General features: G+C 54.0%; 1 protein-coding gene and 1 long non-coding RNA gene across 3 annotated transcripts in view; one reads left to right on the forward strand and one right to left on the reverse strand.

The window, feature by feature from the left end:
* LOC310661539 (uncharacterized protein) overlaps positions 1 to 17,577 on the forward strand; it is a 58,335-nt gene extending 40,758 nt beyond the window's left edge. The window contains exons 1-4 of one of the 2 annotated variants that reach the window (XR_014503988.1): positions 16,683 to 16,852; positions 16,987 to 17,054; positions 17,167 to 17,454; positions 17,497 to 17,577. Coding sequence is in view for 1 of the 2 variants with exons in the window: in XM_083407858.1 (XP_083263984.1) it covers positions 4,507 to 4,627 (121 nt within the window). In the remaining variant the exon portion in view is untranslated. Of the gene's footprint in view, positions 1 to 4,506; positions 16,853 to 16,986; positions 17,055 to 17,166; positions 17,455 to 17,496 lie in introns of those variants that run through there. The other variant, XM_083407858.1, reaches the window with a different exon arrangement.
* LOC310661738 lies at positions 896 to 3,216 on the reverse strand. The gene is made up of 2 exons (XR_014504117.1): positions 2,993 to 3,216; positions 896 to 1,277 (listed from the first exon to the last, which is right to left on the reverse strand). It is a non-coding gene; the product is annotated as an uncharacterized lncRNA (long non-coding RNA).
* Positions 17,578 to 18,712: the final 1,135 nt, after the last annotated feature.

Below are 18,712 nucleotides of genomic sequence, written 5' to 3' on the forward strand. Positions count from 1 at the left end.
AAGCCAGCTTAGTTGCGTTGACAGGTGGGGAGACTCTTTTACCAACCAGCAGGGGAAAAGCAGGGGGAAAGTTGGGCAAAAAAATAATAATTAGATGTTTTAAGGTGCTGGAATGGAGTTGCGGAGAATTCTGGCTGAAGAAAAGCACTGCTGCTCCCTGCAATCATCCTGTTAGAAGAAGCACCTCAACATCCCATTCTGGGTTCCAAGGAAATGGGCGTGAGGAAGCTGCAGGTTCCCCATCCCTGTTCTAAAAAGCAGATATCTCCCTCCCCCCCCCCAATGATCCTGGGAACTGTAGTTTGTTCGGGGCTCTGGGAACAGCTCCCATTAGCAGAGATCCGTGGAGTCCTAGGAACTCAGTCATGAGGAGGAACCAGGAAGGTCGGAGGAGCTCAGATGCCCCGTTCTTGAGTTGGGGAGGGACCCCGTGCCTTGGAAATGGAGAACCGTTGGGTGTTGAGTGTCCCAGGATTGTGCCTTGCCTTCAAGGGGGACGCCTGGGAGGTGGGGTTTGGTCCTGCTCAAGCTCAGGAAGGGATTCCTCTCAGATCAGATTGGCTCAGGGATATCTGAGAGGAGCCAGCAGATGTAGCGACAGCTGGATTGGGGACTGGGAGCAGCTGCCGGGACCATATAACACTGGTCCTAAAGGATCTACAATGGCTCCCAGTACCTTTGCTAGAACAATCACAGTGTGGGTCCTGTATATGGTACCTGAAGTAGGGTTGCCACCTGGTTCTTTAACAACAGAGTTTTAAAATTCCATCCTTGATAGCAAACATAAAAGGATAGGAATCAGGCTGCAAAACCTTGTTTTGAGCAAGTCCAGCTATGAAGCTAGCTGCCTTCCTTCCCTTTGCCCCACTTAAGAAAGAATCAGGCATCAACCTGGGAACTTTAAAAATAAGCTTTATTTACTTTATAATCATGCATTGGTTCACATCAATAGTGGCATTAAAAACTGTGCTGGCAAAATAGTGTTATACATTTGCCGGAGACACCCCTCCCCCCCCCCGCAAACCCCAGAAATACACAAAAGGTAGATTTTTGATTATTAGGGATATCAATGAAAGTACAGGCTGCAGAACTGTGCCAGACAAGGAATTCCTGGGCTGACTTTTGCAAACCAGGCTGGCCCATCTAGCAAAGGGCAAATCTGTTAACACTCCTGAGCTTCCTGGGCACACGACCTAAGGGGAAGTGGGGATGAGCCCCAAAGGTATGGTGGGTACACAGCCTTTGGTTTCAAGGGAAAGGTCTCTAGCAGACTTTAGCTCACACAGGGCAGAAGCGTAGTGAGATTTATTTTGTATTATTTTTCTGCACCATCACTGCGTGCGACCCTTTAAAAAGAGGTTCCTTAAACTCTTTAATCTGAGGCAAGGAGGCAACAGTGAAAGGCTGAGGGTCCAGGGTGGTCCTTGAGTCCTGCTGAAAGAACTAATCTGTCAGTTCAGACTTCTGGGTTCCCTGGCATTTCCCATATGTATCCTCTGGGACAACACTGGGCCTCTACCACCACTGGATATTCCAGGTCTCAGCTTGCGTCTGACGCTACAGTTCCCAGATGGAGACACAGAGCACAACTGCGAACATTAAACCTCAGGAGCCACCAACAATTTCATGCCCTGCGAGTTTGCCCAGCAGCATGGTGTGGCAATGCAATAATTGGGGAATCTGCAGGCAGTGAGAGCCCATTCACATGAGAGCCCATACTGTATCCTGCTTCCTCCACAGGGCCAGGCCTCCAGGGATGAGGCTCCAGCTCCAGCTTCCAGGATGAAGAGCAAGATAACATCCCAGCGGTTCCCGGCTGACGTCCCTTGCACCTCTTCCCCACTGCCCCTTCTCCATGTGGGCATGGCTCCTTCCCGGTCCTGTTTGGCGCAGAAGCAGCAGCCAAAGTTTCCTCCCATTAAAACAGCCCCACGAGTTATTTCAGAGAGGGAGGGGACTTTGGTTTCTGCTTCTGTGCTAGGCTGGTCGGGACGGAGGCCAGACGCCCGTACGGAGGAGGAAAGGTTGCGGCAGCTAATAAGATCAGGTAGGAGGAAATGCCCCCTTCCCAGGTCCCCCCCCTACTGCCCCAGACTGGGGCTAGTGTGGCTGGGAGCTAGGAGTCTGCTGATGTCTCCGTTATCTTTGCAGGGAGGGAGCCTTTCCCCAACATATACTTTTTTCTGGTCCAATCCCTGGAGAGATGTGACGACCCACAGGTACTGGGGCAGAGGGAACAAAGGGGTCCTTCCATCGTTTTTGGGCGACAATAGCCCATTCTCATATGATGTCCTGCTTCTTCCACAGGGCCACACCTCCAGGGATGAGGCTCCAGAGCCAGGATTGTTATTGAGAGACCATCGTGGTGGTTCCCGGCCCCTGACCCTTGCCTGTCTCCCCCTCTGTCTGTTCTCCGTGCAGGCATGGCTCCTCCCCGGCCCTGTTTGGTGCAGAAGCAGCAGCCAAAGTTTCCTCCCATTAAAACAGCCTCTCGGGTTATTCTGGAGCCGGGGCAGACCTTGGATGCTGCCTCTGTGCCAGGCCGGTCGGGACGGAGCCCAGACGCCCATACGGAGGAGTTCAGGGTGGGGCAGCTAATAAGATCAGGTAGGAGGAAATGCCCCCTTCCCAGGTCACCCCCCTCCTGCCCCAGACTGGGGCTAGCGTGGCTGGGAGCCAGGCACCTGCTGATGTCTCCGTTTTCTTTGCAGCGAGGACAAGGTTCAGCCTGGGAGCTGCTGCATCCTGGGAGGGACTGGAGCCCAGACAAAGGCCTCTCACCCCATAGCTAATGGGACAGGGGGAAGGACAAGGACCCCCGTACGGACGCAAAGTGCAGAAAGGCTCAGAGTTCAGGTAGGGGGAAATGCCAATTGAGTGCTGGTGGGGGGGAGGAGCAGGTCTGTCTCGCCCCAGCCCCTCACCCCCCTTCTTTCCAAGCCAGGTAGGAGCAGCGATCTTTGGCAGCCAATGGGGACGTGGGCATGGGCACAGAGCCACGCCTCCACAGGGCCAGGCCTCCAGGGATGAGGCTCCAGCTCCAGCTCCCGGGATGAAGGGCGAGAGAACATCCCGGTGGTTCCTGGCTGGCAACCCTCGCATCTCTTCCCCACTGCCCCTTCTCCATGGGGGCATGGCTCCTTCCCGGCCCTACTTGGCGCAGAAAGAGGAGCCAAGGTTTCCCCCCATCAAGAACACTTCCCGAGTTATTCCAGAGCTGGGGGAGACTTTGCCTTCTGCCTCTGTCTCGCCCCAGCCCCTCACCCCCCTCCTTCCAAGCCAGGCAGGAGCAGCGATCGTTGGCAGCCATTGGTGATGTGGGCATGGGCAGCATGGCAGGGGTGCTTGTTCTGTCCCCTTCCATCCCTGGATCAGCTGGCCAGACACCCTCGCCAGCACTGAGGCTTTCCCTACAGAAGTTTGGGGGCTGCTCCCCCCGGGGGCCCTATGTCTCCACCTGCTGGGCTGCTCTGTTCTACGCAGGAGAAGGAGGGATGTGGAAGAGTGAGGAAGGGAGGGACCTGGGAAGGCAGACAGGGGGGGGGGATATTGAGAGCGATGTGCTCCTGAAGGAAATCATTGAGGACGGCCCATGGGACCCCTGTCCCCTACAGAGTACAATGTCCTTCTTCCTTCGCAGGGCCGTGGTTTGGGGAAACTGCAACCAGCCCAGCAGCAGCCCAGAGGTGCAGGGAAACCCACCAAAATCCGGAGGTATGCTGTGACCTTGTGTGGCAGGGGAAGGGTTTCCCAGTGCTCTTGCCAGCTGGAGGAGGAAGGTGTGATTTAGAGATCCCTATAGTTTTATGGAGAGGGTTTCTGTGTGGTCCACCTGGCCAGCACAAGGAGTGGGATCCTCTGCCAAGGCTGCGCTAGGCCAGTTTTAGGATGGCACGACTGGGGCGCTCACGCTGGGCACCACGCTGCAGAGGGGGCTAAAACAATGCGGAACAAGAGGGAGGGGTGCCAAATTGTAGGGTGGTACAGGCAAAGCCGTAGCTAGGGGGTGGTGAGGTGGGCCCCCAACAGGTGAGGGGTGGGGCACAAAATCGGCTCAAAAATATGTCCATAAATATGTCTAAATATATAGATGATAATAATAAATATTATCATCTATATATTTATCTGGAACTCCTCCAAGCAATCAGAATAACAGCTTGTTTCTTCCTTAGGCGAGAGGCCCGCCAGAACGAGGGGGGAAAGGCTCCCACTTCAGGTAAGTGGAAATGCCAACTGAGTGCCCCATATTTTAGGAATGCTTCCTTCCTGTGTCCCCCCCCCCATGCGCCAGACTGGTGCTAGCATCTAGGATCCAGGCGCTTGCTGGTTCCTCCGTTTTCTCTGCAGGGAGGGAGCCTTTCTGGACGGACATGGCAAACATCAGGTACTGGGACAGAAGGAAGGGGTCTTTGTGGAACTACTTTTGGGGGGGTCATCAAAAATGGGGCAGTAGTTTTTCATCCGCCCAAGCCCCTTCTCATCACATGCTTCCTGCTTCCTCCACAGGACCACGCCTCCAGGGATGAGGCTCCAGCGCCTGCTCCTGGGACGAAGAACAACAGACCATCATTGCGGTTCCCGGCCCCTGATCCTCGCCAGCCTCACCCTCCATCCGTTCTCCATGTAGGCATGCCTCCTTCCCGACCCTACTTGGCGCAGAAGTAGCAGCCAAGGTTTCCCCCCATCAAGAACACCTCAAGAGTTATTCCGGAGCTGGGGGAGACTTTCGCTGCTGCCTCTGTGCCAGGCCAGTCGGGACGGAGCCCAGACGCCCGTACGGAGGAGGTCAGGTTGGGGCAGCTTATAAAATCAGGTAGGAGGAAATGCCCCCTTCCCAGGTCCCCCCCCCCTGCCCCAGACTGGGCTAGCGTGGCTGGGAGCCAGGCGCCTGCTGATGTCTCCATTGGTTTTGCAGCGAGGAGAAGGTTCAGCCTGGGAGCCACTGCATCACGGGAGGGACTGGAGCCCAGACAAAGGCCTCTCAGCCCAGAGGTACTGGGACAGGGGGAAGGAAAGGCTTAGATTTCAGGTAGGGGGAAATGCCAATTGAGTGCTGGGGGGGGGGGAGCAAGCCTGTCTCTCCCCAGCCCCTCGCCCCCCTCCTTCCAAGCCAGGGTCGGGCCATTATGTGCCCAGGAAGAAGTAGCAATCGTTGGCAGCCAATGGGGACGTGGGCATGGGCACAGAGCCACGCCTCCACAGGACCACGCCTCCAGGGATGAGGCTCCAGCGCCTGCTCCTGGAACGAAGAAGAACAGACCATCGCAGTGGTTCCCGGCCCCTGATCCTCGCCTGCCTCACCCTCCATCCGTTCCCCGTGCGGGCATGGCTCCTTCCCGGCCCTACTTGGCGCAGAAGTAGCAGCCAAGGTTTCCCCCCATCAAGAACACCTCAAGAGTTATTCTGGAGCTGGGGGAGACTTGGGCTGCTGCCTCTGTGCCAGGCCAGTCGGGACGGAGCCCAGACGCCCGTACGGAGGAGTTCAGGGTGGGGCAGCTGATAAGATCAGGTAGGAGGAAATGCCCCTTCCCAGGTCCCCTCCCCCTCCTGCCCCAGACTGGGGCTAGCGTGGCTGGGAGCCAGGCGCCTGCTGATGTCTCCGTTTCCTTTGCAGCGAGGACAAGGTTCAGCCTGGGAGCTGCTGCATCCTGGGAGGGACTGGAGCCCAGACAAAGGCCTCTCACCCCAGAGGTACTGGGACAGGGGGAAGGAAAGGCTTAGATTTCAGGTAGGGGGAAATGCCAATTGAGTGCTGGGGGGGGGGAGCAAGCCTGTCTCTCCCCAGCCCCTCGCCCCCCTCCTTCCAAGCCAGGGTCAGGCCATTATGTGCCCAGGCAGGAGCAGCGATCTTGGCAGCCAATGGGGACGTGGGCATGGGCAGCCTGGCAGGGGTGCTTGTTCTGTCCCCCTCCTTCCCTGGGTCAGCTGGCCAGACACCCTCGCCAGTGGGTGTACTTTGTTCTGGCCAAATCCCTGGAGAGACGTGAGGACCCTCAAGTACTGGGGCAGAAGGAAGGAAGGGGTCCTTTTGAAACATGTTTGGGGAGTTGTAGGAACACTGTCCCCTGTGGCTGTTGCCCAAGCCGCCCTTATAAAAAGAACAGGTAAGAGGAAGGAAAGATTTGCATGGGGCTGGGAGAACACCCTACAAGTTGAGTGTCAACAGAGAATAGGAGAAGAACCTTCCTGCATGAGAGGAGAAAAGAGATGGTTTCGTCCAGAAGTGGATTCCTCCACAGGGCCACGCTTCAAGAGAATGGTCTCCATCGCCACTTCCCAAGCTGATGGACAAGAGCCAAACTCTGTCATCTGTGGCATTCCAGTCTTGCATTTCTGGATTGACTCCCAAAATATGTGTGAGCAGGAAAGAGTGATAACATGCACCAGCTCCTTGATTAAGCACTTCTCTCAACATTTGAACTTTGATGTGAGTAAGCAGGTCTCAAGGTGACTTCTGGACCAAGGCTTAATGCTGAAAATTCAGATTAATTTTTTTCATAGGGCCACACTTCCAGAGAATGGTCTCAATTGCCAGCACACAAGGTGATGGACAGAGTGTAACTCTGTCTTCTGTGGAGCTCCAGTCTTGATTTTCTGGATTGTAAAGTCCTTCCAAGTGGCTGGAGGAATCCATGCTGCTCTGTGCCTTGCATGTCTTCTGGGATGTCCCGATTGCTGTCTGAATGTGCCCTTCCCTGAAAGAGGAGAGTGGCATGACTGGCACATGTTAAAACTAAACAAAGAAATTAGAGCAACTGGTTGCTTTCAATATGCCAACGATTTCATAATAAACAATGTTAAAAAGGGGGGGAAATAACGAGCTGTTTCCTTTCCTTCTCTGCCTTCTCTGGCTGCTACTGGGAGCTCTGCTTAAGAAGACTGAAGCCAGCTGGTTCTCATCAGCACTTTCTCCTTGGAGTCCTTGAAGCTGCAGGTGAAGTCACTCCCCCTTCTCCCCTTTCAGGCTGCTGTTCAGCAGGTGAAACTGACTCCTGCCCCGTGACACTATCCCCGTCCCCAAGGTGTGCCTCCACCTGCTGGGTGGGTGCCGGCTTTGGGGGAGCACAATGGTGGAAGTGAGGGACCAACGGGGGGGGGGGGGGAGCATCTTCCCATGCAAGGCATCTTCCCAGGAGGATTTTCCATGAAGGCCATGAAATTGGCCGTAGACCCCAAATCTATCATCTTCTTCTTTGGCGATCACTTGTAGCCGAGTAAGATTGTCTTCCATGAACACTGTCTTAACAGTGAGTCCATAATAGACTGTGGAGGCCAATTCTGGATCCACACATCCTTCCACAGTGGGGACAAAGGTTTCTGGGTGGGAGTTGATGACGGTGAGGGTTTGCCAAGCATGCTTTCCTCTTAACTTGTTTCTCCCTTTTGCCCTGAGTTCGAGTGTCTTCAAAGTCCATGACACCGTTGGTAAAGGCTGTTCTCCACTTGGAGCGTTCGCAGGCCAGCATTTCCCGATTGCTTACACAACATTTCTTTGAGATCTGCCTTGAGAGAGTCTTTAAACTTCTTTCATTGAGTACCAGCATTACATTTCTAAGTTGCTTGGGAAGATGATAATCAGGCATAGCCCAGGTCTGTTAAGCTACTTTCCAGGTTCTTGGAGAGGGTGGTGTGAGGCATCTGGGCATTAGGAATACAAGTCAAGTCTGGCTCTGTGGCCCTCCTAAATAGGGAAATTCTGTTTCTGGGCAGCTGGCAGAGCCCCTCTTCGCTGGGCATGGGACTGCCACATCCCACTGCCTCCACAGGAGACTCACAGTCCCTCTCTCTGCGTCTCTGTTCCTTTTTGGCCACCATCAAACGACTCCCATACTGATCCTAAGCTGAATAACTGCCCAGCCAGCTGACCTCCCCCCTCCAGAGCCCACCGCTCTCAACGGACTCTCAACTGCCTCCTCCCCAACATTCAAACTCCCTTTCAAAGCCTCCTCCAATCGTCACTCTCCCCCAGAATTCCGCTCTCTCTTTTCCCCCCTCCCTCCCTGCTTGACATTCCCTTCGGAATCCAAATACAATCACCTTAATTACAGTATTACAGTATATTGTTATAGATTGAGGGAGGATCCCACTAAACCCTAGAAATTAATAAATGGTGGGGTTTGGGATTATTTGGGATGTGAAGGGAGAAATACAAGCTGCAGAGGAATTCCTGGGCTAGCCTATGCAAAAGGACCCGGCCAAGTGAGGGCCTTTAAGAAACAATTGAAGGACGAGGACAACTGGAAATGCAAAATAATTCCTTCTCCCTTGCCCTGTGGTGTGAACAGAGACGGGGGATTTGAAAGGGAGGCAGGATAATGGTGTGTGGTGAGGAAATGATCCCTAAATGATCCCTAAATGATTGTCAGGGGTTTTGGGAATTGTAGTTCGAGAGGAAAGCCGCAAATCACAGGATCATTTGGGGGACGTCATGTGATTTAAATGCTCTCGGTTTCACTTTACGTCATAGGATCATAGAATTGTAGAGTTGGGAGGGAACCTGAGGGTCATCTAGACCAACCCCCTGCAATGCAGGACTCTCAGCTAAAGCATCCATGGCAGATGGCCATCCCACCTCTGCTCAAAAACCTCCAAGGAAAGGGAGTCTACCGCCTCCTGAGGGTTTCCTTCCCACTGTCAAACAGCTCTTCCTGTCAGAAAATTCCTCCTGAAGTTGAGTCGGAATCTCATTTCTTGTAGCCTGAAACCACGGCTTCATGTCCTGGGAGCTCCTGTTTTGAGAAAACAAGCTTCCTCCCTCCTCCCTGTGACGGCCCCTGAGATATTGAGAGGGCTGCATGGTGTGGCTCTCAAAATCCATGTCCTGAGAGAGAGAGAGAGCAAAACATTTCTCCCCTTTCTCCAGCCCAGGCAGAATTGCAAGGGGTCTGTGCATCTGTCTGGTAAGAAGAGGGTCAGAGTTTGGAGCCCAGCCAGGGCTGGCTGTGGGCAGGATTCTGGCATTGTTAGGGGTTGGACTAGATGACCCTTGGGTTCCCTCCCAACTCAACCATGCTATGATTCCATCAAGCAGCTAAAGGAACGGGGAGGGGAGCAAGATGCAGAACAAGGGAAGGCACAACCACACACCCAAACAGCACCCTGTGGCCTGACCCATGGCGGCCTCATCCCAGCACACTTTGCCTGCCCCCCCCCCTTTATTGTTCTTCATTCATCTGCCTGACAACCCAGCATCCTGGCCCTGTTTCCCAACTGATGTCACAAAGTGCTGCTTTGCAAGCAAGCCTTACAGTGGCCTGCAAGAGGGATGCCTGTCAGATGATGGTGAGAGACTTGCCGAGACAAGTGTGCCCATCAGCGATCATGAAAAGGAACTGTGAAGGTAGGAGGCACTCCGAGGCCCAGAGGGGAGATGAGTGGCATCGAATTATTATTATTATTATTATTATTATTAGCATCACGCATCACTGGTGCCTGTGACTTGGCTCACTGCCTTGACATGTCCACAGCTGTTGACAGCTTGGCAGGTCCTCAGATGTGGTCCCTAGATTATATTTACTGCTGTGAATATCTGGTTGGGTACAAGATTGAACCATATGGCCTTTCCAGGACTCTATTCTCTGAACTCTAAGGCTGCGGAAACATCTCACCTTGAAGTCATGGGGTCATTCCATTAAATGTCAACCTACAGATTCAATTTCCCTAAAAAAAAATTCTAGATCATTTTAAAGAGAATTTCTCAAGGTTTTGGGGTCTTGCCTCTGTGTGGAATGGGTTTTAACAGGAAGGATAGTATATGGAATTGAAATTTATCCCTCCAGAGACCCACAGGTGTTGATGAATCGAAGGTAGAGTGAATATGGGGGGGGGGGGCAGTTGGGAGTAGTGAGTTCTAGGAGGCACTTGGGGGGGGGGGATCTGAAGCTGGGCTGTTACTTGGATGTCAAGTCGGATGAATGACCCAGCGAGAAAACCACTAAAAAGGAGGCACAGCATGCCAGCTGGAGGAGATACAGGTTTCTGCCATGGCTGCAACTAACCTACTGCAGAGAAGGATCCTGTGTATTTCTGCGTTTTTATGTTCTGTCTGTTGCACACAGCCCAGAAAGCTTTTCTTTAAATTGCTCTGTTAGCACAGGGATAACACAAGTTCACCTGACCTGCTGCAGCTACAGTATAATAGGGTACGAAATCCAGCTTCCTGCTAATCTTATCTTTTTAAAAAATATATAAATAAATAAAAGGCAGATTTCTGTTCCTCGTGGTCTTTGAAAACTTGAAATTGCTCATTTCGCTCGGTATGTACAAAGCCAATGCACAGATGGGAAACCACTTTTGGATTTTCAAAGCCCAGCAAATCTTAAAAGATGGCTCAGTGCCATTAGCAAGGTCACAGTTGGGTTTTGGCCAACAAGAAAAAGAGGAGCAACAGGACTGGTCAATCAAATGTGCGCTATTGGCCCCTCTAGGCCTCCTATACTTCCTTGTAAGGGCGTAAAAAAGCTTTTTATCTTCTGGGTCGGTGGTTGGAGGTGCCAGAACCAAATCCAGCCAACCTGGAGGTGCCTCGTTCACCCACACCAGAGGCAAGAGATGCAGACAAAGGGGCATTTTGCCAGCAGGCTGGTAGGGGAAACTGCCTTATTATACTGACCGTGGGTCCACACCTTCTTCAGTGTATTGTCTACGCCGGCAGGGCTCTGCAGGATTTAAGGCACCAGCATCTCCCAGCCTTATACGGATGGAATCTGGGCCCTTCTGTCTCCAAAGGAGATGCTCCACCAAGGAGCCACTTTTTAAAGGAGGACTATAGTTGTTATGTTCCCTATGAGGTGGTGGCCTAAGGCATGCCTCTCCCCAATGGCTGCAGTTCCCCCGAAATGTAGGAACCGTTGCCTTCACAATAGAGCTTGTCAGATCAGAGGGTGTGTGTGTGTGTGTCTGTGTGTGTAGTTGTTATGAGGCTTCCCCCTGAGTACATTCACACCCTTGACATTATGGCAATACTGCAAATGCTGCTTAGAAGACAGTAGGATAAAACTGCAAGGTACTTTTTGTTTTTGTTTCAAGTGGAGGAATCTGACTTAAAAGAATCTTGGGGAAACTGCTGCTGCCCAAGCCTCCCTTGTGCAAGGAACAGTTAAGAGGAAGGAAAGATGTGAAAAGAAAAATTTCTAGTCTCAATGGGAAAATATGGTAAATTTGGAGCTGCACCTTGTCATGGGTCAAGGCAAAGTAGGCCGTGTTTGCTGCATTGCAAGATTGCAGAGTCCCCTCCCTACAAGAAACAGTCTCTGACTCTCTCTGTGTGTCATCTCTGGGATGCATGGAATCAGATGGTGGGCCTTGGGTTCCTCATCCCAGCTGTCAACTGCCTGGCCATGGTTCTCCAAAGGGTAGCAGGTAGCAGTTGCTCCCAGCCTGGCCTAGATATACCAAGGATGGAGCCACCCAGGGGTCTTTTTAGGCCATAGCTCAGCACCTGTGGAAGGCCACAGGGTCAGTCCTCAGCATCTCCAGGTGAGGCCTGGGAAACTCTGAACTGAACCCCTGGTGAGCTGCTGCCAGCCAGGCCAGAGGAAGACAGTCTGGAGCTCCCAGGACCCGGGATCTGGCTCCTGAGGCAGCTGTCTATGCAGCCCAGTGGGTGAGGTCTTCTGCCAGGCAAAGGGCCAGGCACTTTCCTGCATATTCACCTCTGGCGACTGAACACTCCGTGGCCGAGCTTCAATCTGTTCTCTGTGTGCCTTTGTTAGGTTAGCACAGCGGGAGTGCAAATGCTTCTTGCATCCTTAGAATCAAAGAATTGTGGAGTTGGAAGGGACCTTAAGGATCATCTAGTCCAACCCCTGCAATGTAGGAAGATGCAGCTGTCCCAGATGGGGATCGAACCTGCAAGCTGGGCCTTCTCATCCCCACACCTGAAGCCAAGCAGGGAGTTGAATCAAGGCCCTTCTGGGTGCCCAGAAGATGCTCTGCCACTCGCTATAGCCCCTCCCAAACAGAAATACAGGAAGGGGATTTAGACCCTAGATTGTTCCATCTACCTCAGAGTGGCTGGGGCAACCCAGGAAGATGGGCGGGGTACAAATAACTACTACTACTTGTAGTAGTACAGTGGTACCTTGGGTTAAGGACTTAATTCATTCTGGAGGTCCATTCTTAACCTGAAACTGTTCTTAACCTGAGGTACCACTTTAGCTAATGGGGCCTCCCACTGCTGCCGCACAGCCACCACGCAATTTCTGTTCTCATCCTGAAGCAAAATTATTAACCCGAAGTACTATTTCTGGGTTAGTGGAGTCTGTAACCTGAAGCGCCTGTTCTAAAAAGCAGATGTCTTCCCCCCAAAGATCCTGGGAACTGTAGTTTGTTAGGCGCTCTGGGAACAGCTCCCATTAGCAGATATCTGTGGAGTCCTAGGAACTCAATCATGAGGAGGAACCAGGAAGGTAGGAGGAGCTCAGATGCCCGGTTCTTGAGTTGGGGAGGGACCCCGTGCCTTGGAAATGGAGAACCGTTGGGTGTTGAGTGTCCCAGGATTGTGCCTTGCCTTCAAGGGGGACGCCCGGGAGATGGGGTTTGGTCCTGCTCAAGCTCCAACAGATGACCATATATTGGAGGACAGGAAGGGATTCCCCTCAGATCAGATTGGCTCAGGCATATCTGAGAGGAGCCAGCAGATGTAGTGACAGCTAGACTGGGGACTGGGAGCAGCCGCTGCGACCACAGAACACCAGTCCTAAAGGATCTATGATGGCTCCCAGTACCTTTGTCAGCACAATTCACAGTGTGGGTCCTGTATACCTGAAGAAGGGTTGCCACCTGGTTCTTTAAATTTCCATCCTTAAAATCCCATCCTTGACAGCAAACGTAAAAGGATAGGAATCAGGCTGAAAAACCTTGTTTTGAGCAAGTCCAGCCATGAAGCTAGCTGCCTTCCCTCTCTTTGCCCCACTTAAGAAAGAATCAGGCATCAACCTGGGAACTTTAAAAATAAGCTTTATTTACTTTATAATCATGCATCGGTTCACATCAATAGTGGCATTAAAACTGTGCTGGCAAAATAGTGTTATACATTTTCCGGAGACCGCCCCCAAACCCCAGAAATACACAAAAGGTAGAATTTTGATAAATTGGGATATCAATGAAAGTACATGCTGCACAACTGTGCCAGACAAGGAATTCCTGGGCAAACTTTAGCAAACCAGGCTGGCCTGTCTAGCATTAAAACAGCTTCTTGGGTTATTTCTGAGAAGGAGGAGACTTTGGCTGATGCTTCTGTGCTAGGCCAGTCGGACGCCTGTACGGAGGAGGAAAGGTTGGGGCAGCTGATAAGATCAGGTAGGAGGAAATGCCCCCTTCCCAGCTCCCCCACCCTTCTGCCCCATACTGGGTTAGCGTGGCTGGGAGCTAGGAGCCTGCTGATGTCTCCGTTTTCTTTGCAGGGAGGGTGCCTTTCCCCAACATATACCTGGAGAGACGTGATGACCCTCAGGTACTGGGGCAGAGGGAACAAAGGGGTCCTTCCATAGTTTTTGGCCCATCAGAGGCCCATCCTCATGTGATGTCCTGCTTCCTCCACAGGGCCACACCTCCAGGGATGAGGCTCCAGCACTTGCTCCAGGGATGAAGAACGAGAGACCATCATGGCAATTCCCGGCCACTGACCCTCGCTTGCCTCACCCTCCATCCGTTCTCCGTGCAGGCATGGCTCCTTCCTGGCCCTGTTTGGTGCAGAAGCAGCAGCCAAAGTTTCCTCCCATTAAAACAGCCTCTCGAGTTATTCCGGAGCCGGGGCAGACTTTGGCTGCTGCCTCTGTGCCAGGCCGGTCGGGACGGAGCCCAGATGCCCGTACGGAGGAGTTCAGGGTGGGGCAGCTAATAAGATCAGGTAGGAGGAAATCCCCCCTTTCCAGGTCCCCACCCTCCTGCCCCAGACTGGGGCTCGTGTGGCTGGGAGCCAGGCGCCGGCTGATGTCTCCCTTTGTTTTGCAGCGAGGAGAAGGTTCAGCCTGGGAGCCGTTGCATCCTGGGAGGGACTGGAGCCGAGACAATGGCCTCTCGCCTCACAGGTAAGGGGACAGGGGGATTTCATTGCTTTGCCGCTCTATGCTTTACCGCTCGTGGTTTGCGGGTTTAGGGGGTGTGGGCAGGTGGCACATCAGAATGTCACCCCCCTTCAGGATGGCATTTGGGGCAGCCCATCCCCCTGCCGCCCATCGGTACGCCCCTGGCCACAAACAGGATTCGAGCCCAGGAGCCATCTGCTCACCTGGGACTTCTTGAAGCCCCGCCCCTGGTCGTTTGGTCTGTGACAGACCATTCACACATTCAGGGATTCCTTCTGTCTGGCAGGGTATGGCTTCTGCACCGCTGTGGCTGCTGCTGAAGCCCCCTCCCGGCAAATAATACAGGTAAGATTAAGAAGGGAGAATTTGCATGGAGCGGGGAAAAGTGCCTCCTGTAGAGTGAAAAATACAGTATTCCAGAGCAGGGGGAGACTTTGGCTGCTGCCTCTGTGCTAGGCCGGCCGGGACGGAGCCCAGACGCCCGTACGGAGGAGTTCATGGTGGGGCAGCTAATAAGATCAGGTAGGAGGAAATACCCCCTTCCCAAGTCCCCCCCTCCTGCCTCAGACTGGGGCTAGCATGGCTGGGAGCCAGGTGCCTGCTGATGTCTCTGTTTGTTTTGCAGCGAGGAGAAGGTTCAGCCTGGGAGCCGCTGCATCCCGGGAGGGACTGGAGCCGAGACAAAGGCCTCTCACCCCAGAGGTAAGGGGACAGGGGGATTTCATTGCTTTGCCGCTCTATGCTTTGCTGCTCGTGATTTGCGGGTTTGGGGGGTGCGGGCAGGTGGCACGTCGGAATGTCACCCCCCTTCAGGATGGCATTTGGGGCAGCCCGTCCCCCTGTCCCCCATCGGTACGCCCCTGGCCACAAACAGGATTCGAGCCCAGGAGCCATCTGCTCACCTGGGACTTCTTGAAGCCCCGCCCCTGATCGTTTGGTCTGTGACAGACCATTCACACATTCAGGGATTCCTTCTTTCCTGCAGGGTATGGCTTCTGCACCGCTGTGGCTGCTGTTGAAGCCCCCTCCCCGCAAATAATACAGGTAAGAGTAAGAAGGGAGAATTTGCATGGAACGGGGAAAAGTGCCTCCTGTAGAGTGAAAAATACAGTATTCCTGAGCCGGGGGAGACTTTGGCTGCTGCTTCTGTGCCAGGCCGCTCGGGACGGAGCCCAGATGCCCGTACAGAGGAGGACAGGTTGGGGCAGCTTATAAGATCAGGTCGAAGGAAATACCCCCTTCCCAGGTCCCCCCCCCCGCCCCAGACTGGGGCTAGCATGGCTGGGAGCCAGGCGCCTGCTGATGTCTCCATTTGTTTTGCAGTGAGGAGAAGGTTCAGCCTGGGAGCAGCTGCATCCTGGGAGGGACTGGAGGCCAGACAAAGGCCTCTCACCCCAGAGGTAATGGGATAGGGGGAAGGAGAAAGACCCCCGTACGGAGGCAAAGAGTGGAAAGGCTCAGAGCTCAGGTAGAGGGAAATGCCAATTGAGTGCTGGAGTGGGGGGGGGAGTAGGCCTGTCTCTCCCCAGCTCCTCACCCCCCTCCTTCCAAGCCAGGGGTCAGGCCATTATGTGCCCAGGCAGGAGTAGCAATCGTTGGCAGCCAATGGGGACGTGGGCATGGGCACAGAGCCACGCCTCCACAGGGCCAGGCCTCCAGGGATGAGGCTCCAGCGCCTGCTCCAGGGATGAAGGGCGAGTGAACATCCCAGCGGTTCCCGGCTGGCAACCCTCGCACCTCTTCCCCACTGCCCCTTTTCCATGTGGGCATGGCTCCTTCCCAACCCTACTTGGCGCAGAAAGAGGAGCCAAGGTTTCCCCCCATCAAGAACACCTCAAGAGTTATTCTGGAGCCGGGGGAGACTTGGGCTGCTGCTTCTGTGCCAGGCCAGTCGGGACGGAGCCCGGACGCCCATATGGAGGAGGACAGGTTGAGGCAGCTGATAAGATCAGGTAGGAGGAAATACCCCCCGAGGAAGGGAGGGAGCTGGGAAAGCAGACGGGGGGGGGGAATATTGAGGGCGATGTGCCCCAGAAGGAAATCATATGGGATGGCCCACAGGACCCCTGTCCCCCAGAGAGTACAATGTCCTTCTTCCTTCGCAGGGCCATGGTTTGGGGAAACCCCCTGAAGAAGCCCAGCAGCAGCCCAGCGGTGCAGGGAGACCAACCAAAATCCGGAGGTATGCTGTGACCTTGTGTGGCAGGGGAAGTGTTTCCCTGTCATCTTACCAACTGCAGGTAAAAAAAAGTTCCTGCCCCGAAAGGTTTACAATCTTTAATATGACACCGGGAGGGAACAGAGAAAGGTTGAGGTCCAGGCTGGATCCTGAGTCCTCCTGCGAGACATAAGCCAGGGTTTCTGAGTTTAGACTTTGGGATTCCCGGACATTTCCCACCTGTAACCTCTCCCTCTGTTTTTATTTTCCTTTCCTAGGTCCTAAGAGGCTGCTATGGTGCCGGGGCAAGAAGGAGGCTGCTGTGGCACAAAGAATGAACCAAACATTGGAAATTGTGGCATGTTAATTCCATGGGGAATCCATTCCCCACATGGGCAGGAAGGTTGTGGCCCCAACCTGCGTGAACCAGGGCTGGGTTGGGGTGTTGCAGGCCGGTCTTGCCCCTTCCCGTGTACCCCACCCTTATGCTTATTCTGATCCGTTGTTGCCTGGCCCATAGGCCTACTCTGTCCATTGAATAATCTGGCTCTGGTGGAGATCAATCCCAGATTTCTCCCTGTCTCCCCCAATCATACTAACTGAGCTTGTTTCTTCCTTAGGCGAGAGGCCGGCCAGAACAAAGGGGGAAAGGCTCCCAGCTCAGGTAAGTGGAAATGCCAACTGAGTGCCCCATATTCTAGGAATGCTTCCTTTCCGTGTCCCCCACCCTCATGCCCCAGACTGGGGCTAGCATGGCAGGGAGCCAGGCGCCTGCTCATGTTTCTGTTTTCTTTGCAGTGTGGGAGCCTTTCCCCAATGCGTATTTTGTTCTGGCCAAATCCCTGGAGAGACGTGGCAAACATCAGGTACGAGGGCAGAGGGAACGAAGGGATCCTTGTGAAACATGTTTTGGGAGTCCTAGAAACACTCTCCCACCTGTGGCTTCCATTCTCATGTGATGTCCTTCTTCCTCCACAGGGCCACGCCTCCAGGGATGAGGCTCCAGCGCCGGCTCCCAGAATGAAGAACCGAACAACATCCCGGCGGTTCCCGGCTGTCGTCCTTCGCGGCGCGTCCCCACTGCCCCTCCTCCATACGGGCATGGCATGGCTCCATCCCGGCCCGGTTTGGCACAGAAGCAGCAGCCAAAGTTTCCTCCCATTAAAACAGCTTCTCAGGTGAGGGAGGAGACTTTGGCTGCTGCTTCTGTGCTAGGCCGGTCGGACGCCTGTACGGAGGAGAAGTGGGGAGCCCTGATAAGATCAGGTAGGAGGAAGGTGCCTGCTGATGTCTCTGTTTCCTTTGCAGTGAGGGAAAAGTTCAGCCGTGGAACCGCCGCATTCCTCCGGGAGGGACTGGAGCCCAGATGACGGCCTCTCGCCCCTGAGGTAATGGGACGGGGGGAGGAGGGGGGCCTTAGGAAACACACTAGAAGGGCCTGCAGGATCCGAAACTCACCAGGGACCCTCTGAGCCTATGCAAAGGGCATGTCCTTTGCCCACGAGCAACCTAAAGGACTGTCTTTCCGCAGAGAACCCTGCCTAAGCGTGATTCTCCTGAGCGGAGCACTGGCTAGGCATGATTTTATTGCTTTATCTGATCTATGCTTTGCCGCTCGCGATTTGCGGGTTTGGGGGTTGCAGTCGGGGAAGGGGTGCCGAAATGTCACCCCTGTTCAGGATGGCACCCTGGGCGGCCCACCCCCTGCCCCCCTTCGGTATGTCGCTGGCCACAAACAGGATTCGAGCCCAAGAGCCCTCTGCCCACCTGGGACTTCCTGCAATGGCTTTTTGAAGTACCATCCCTGGCGTTCGGTCTGTGACAGAGCATTCACATGTTCAGGGATTCTTCCCTCGAAGCAGCGCGTAGCATCCCGTTCTCCCCTGCCTCAAAGATTCCTTCTTCCTTGCAGGATCTCGCTTGTGCATCGCTGTGGCTGCTGCTGAAGGCCCCCCCACAAATAAAACAGGGCCACGCCTCCAGGGATGAGGCTCCAGCTCCGGTTCCCGGGATGAAGAACCGGACAACATCCTGGTGGTTCCTGGCTGACGTCCCTCGCGACGCGTCCCCACTGCCCCTTCTCCGCATGGGCCTGGCTCCTTCCCGGTTCGGTTTGGCTCAGAAGCGGTAGCCAAAATTTCCTCCACTTAAAACCGCATCTAGAGTTATTTCTGAGAGGGAAGAGACTTTGGCTGCTGCTTCTGTGCTAGGCCAGCCGGGACGGAGCCCAGACGCCCATACGGAGGCCAAGTGGGAGGAGCTTATAAGATCAGGTAGGAGGAAATGCCCCTCCAAAGGCTATCCTGAAGTATTTCCATCACGACTGGTAGCCTTTGACCACCCTCTCCTCCATTAAGTCGCCTCATCCTCTTTTAAAGCCATGTAGTCAGAGATGCTCTTTTGGTGCATCTCATGGCCTGTGACAGCCCATTCACATGTCCAGCGATTCTTCCCTCAAAGCAGCCCTTAGCGTCGATTTCTCTCCTGCTTCAGATACCTTCTTTCTTCCAGGATCCTCTGTCTG

The sequence above is a fragment of the Podarcis tiliguerta genome, assembly GCF_965153285.1.
Source record: "Podarcis tiliguerta genome assembly, chromosome: 13".
NCBI lineage: Eukaryota > Metazoa > Chordata > Lepidosauria > Squamata > Lacertidae > Podarcis > Podarcis tiliguerta.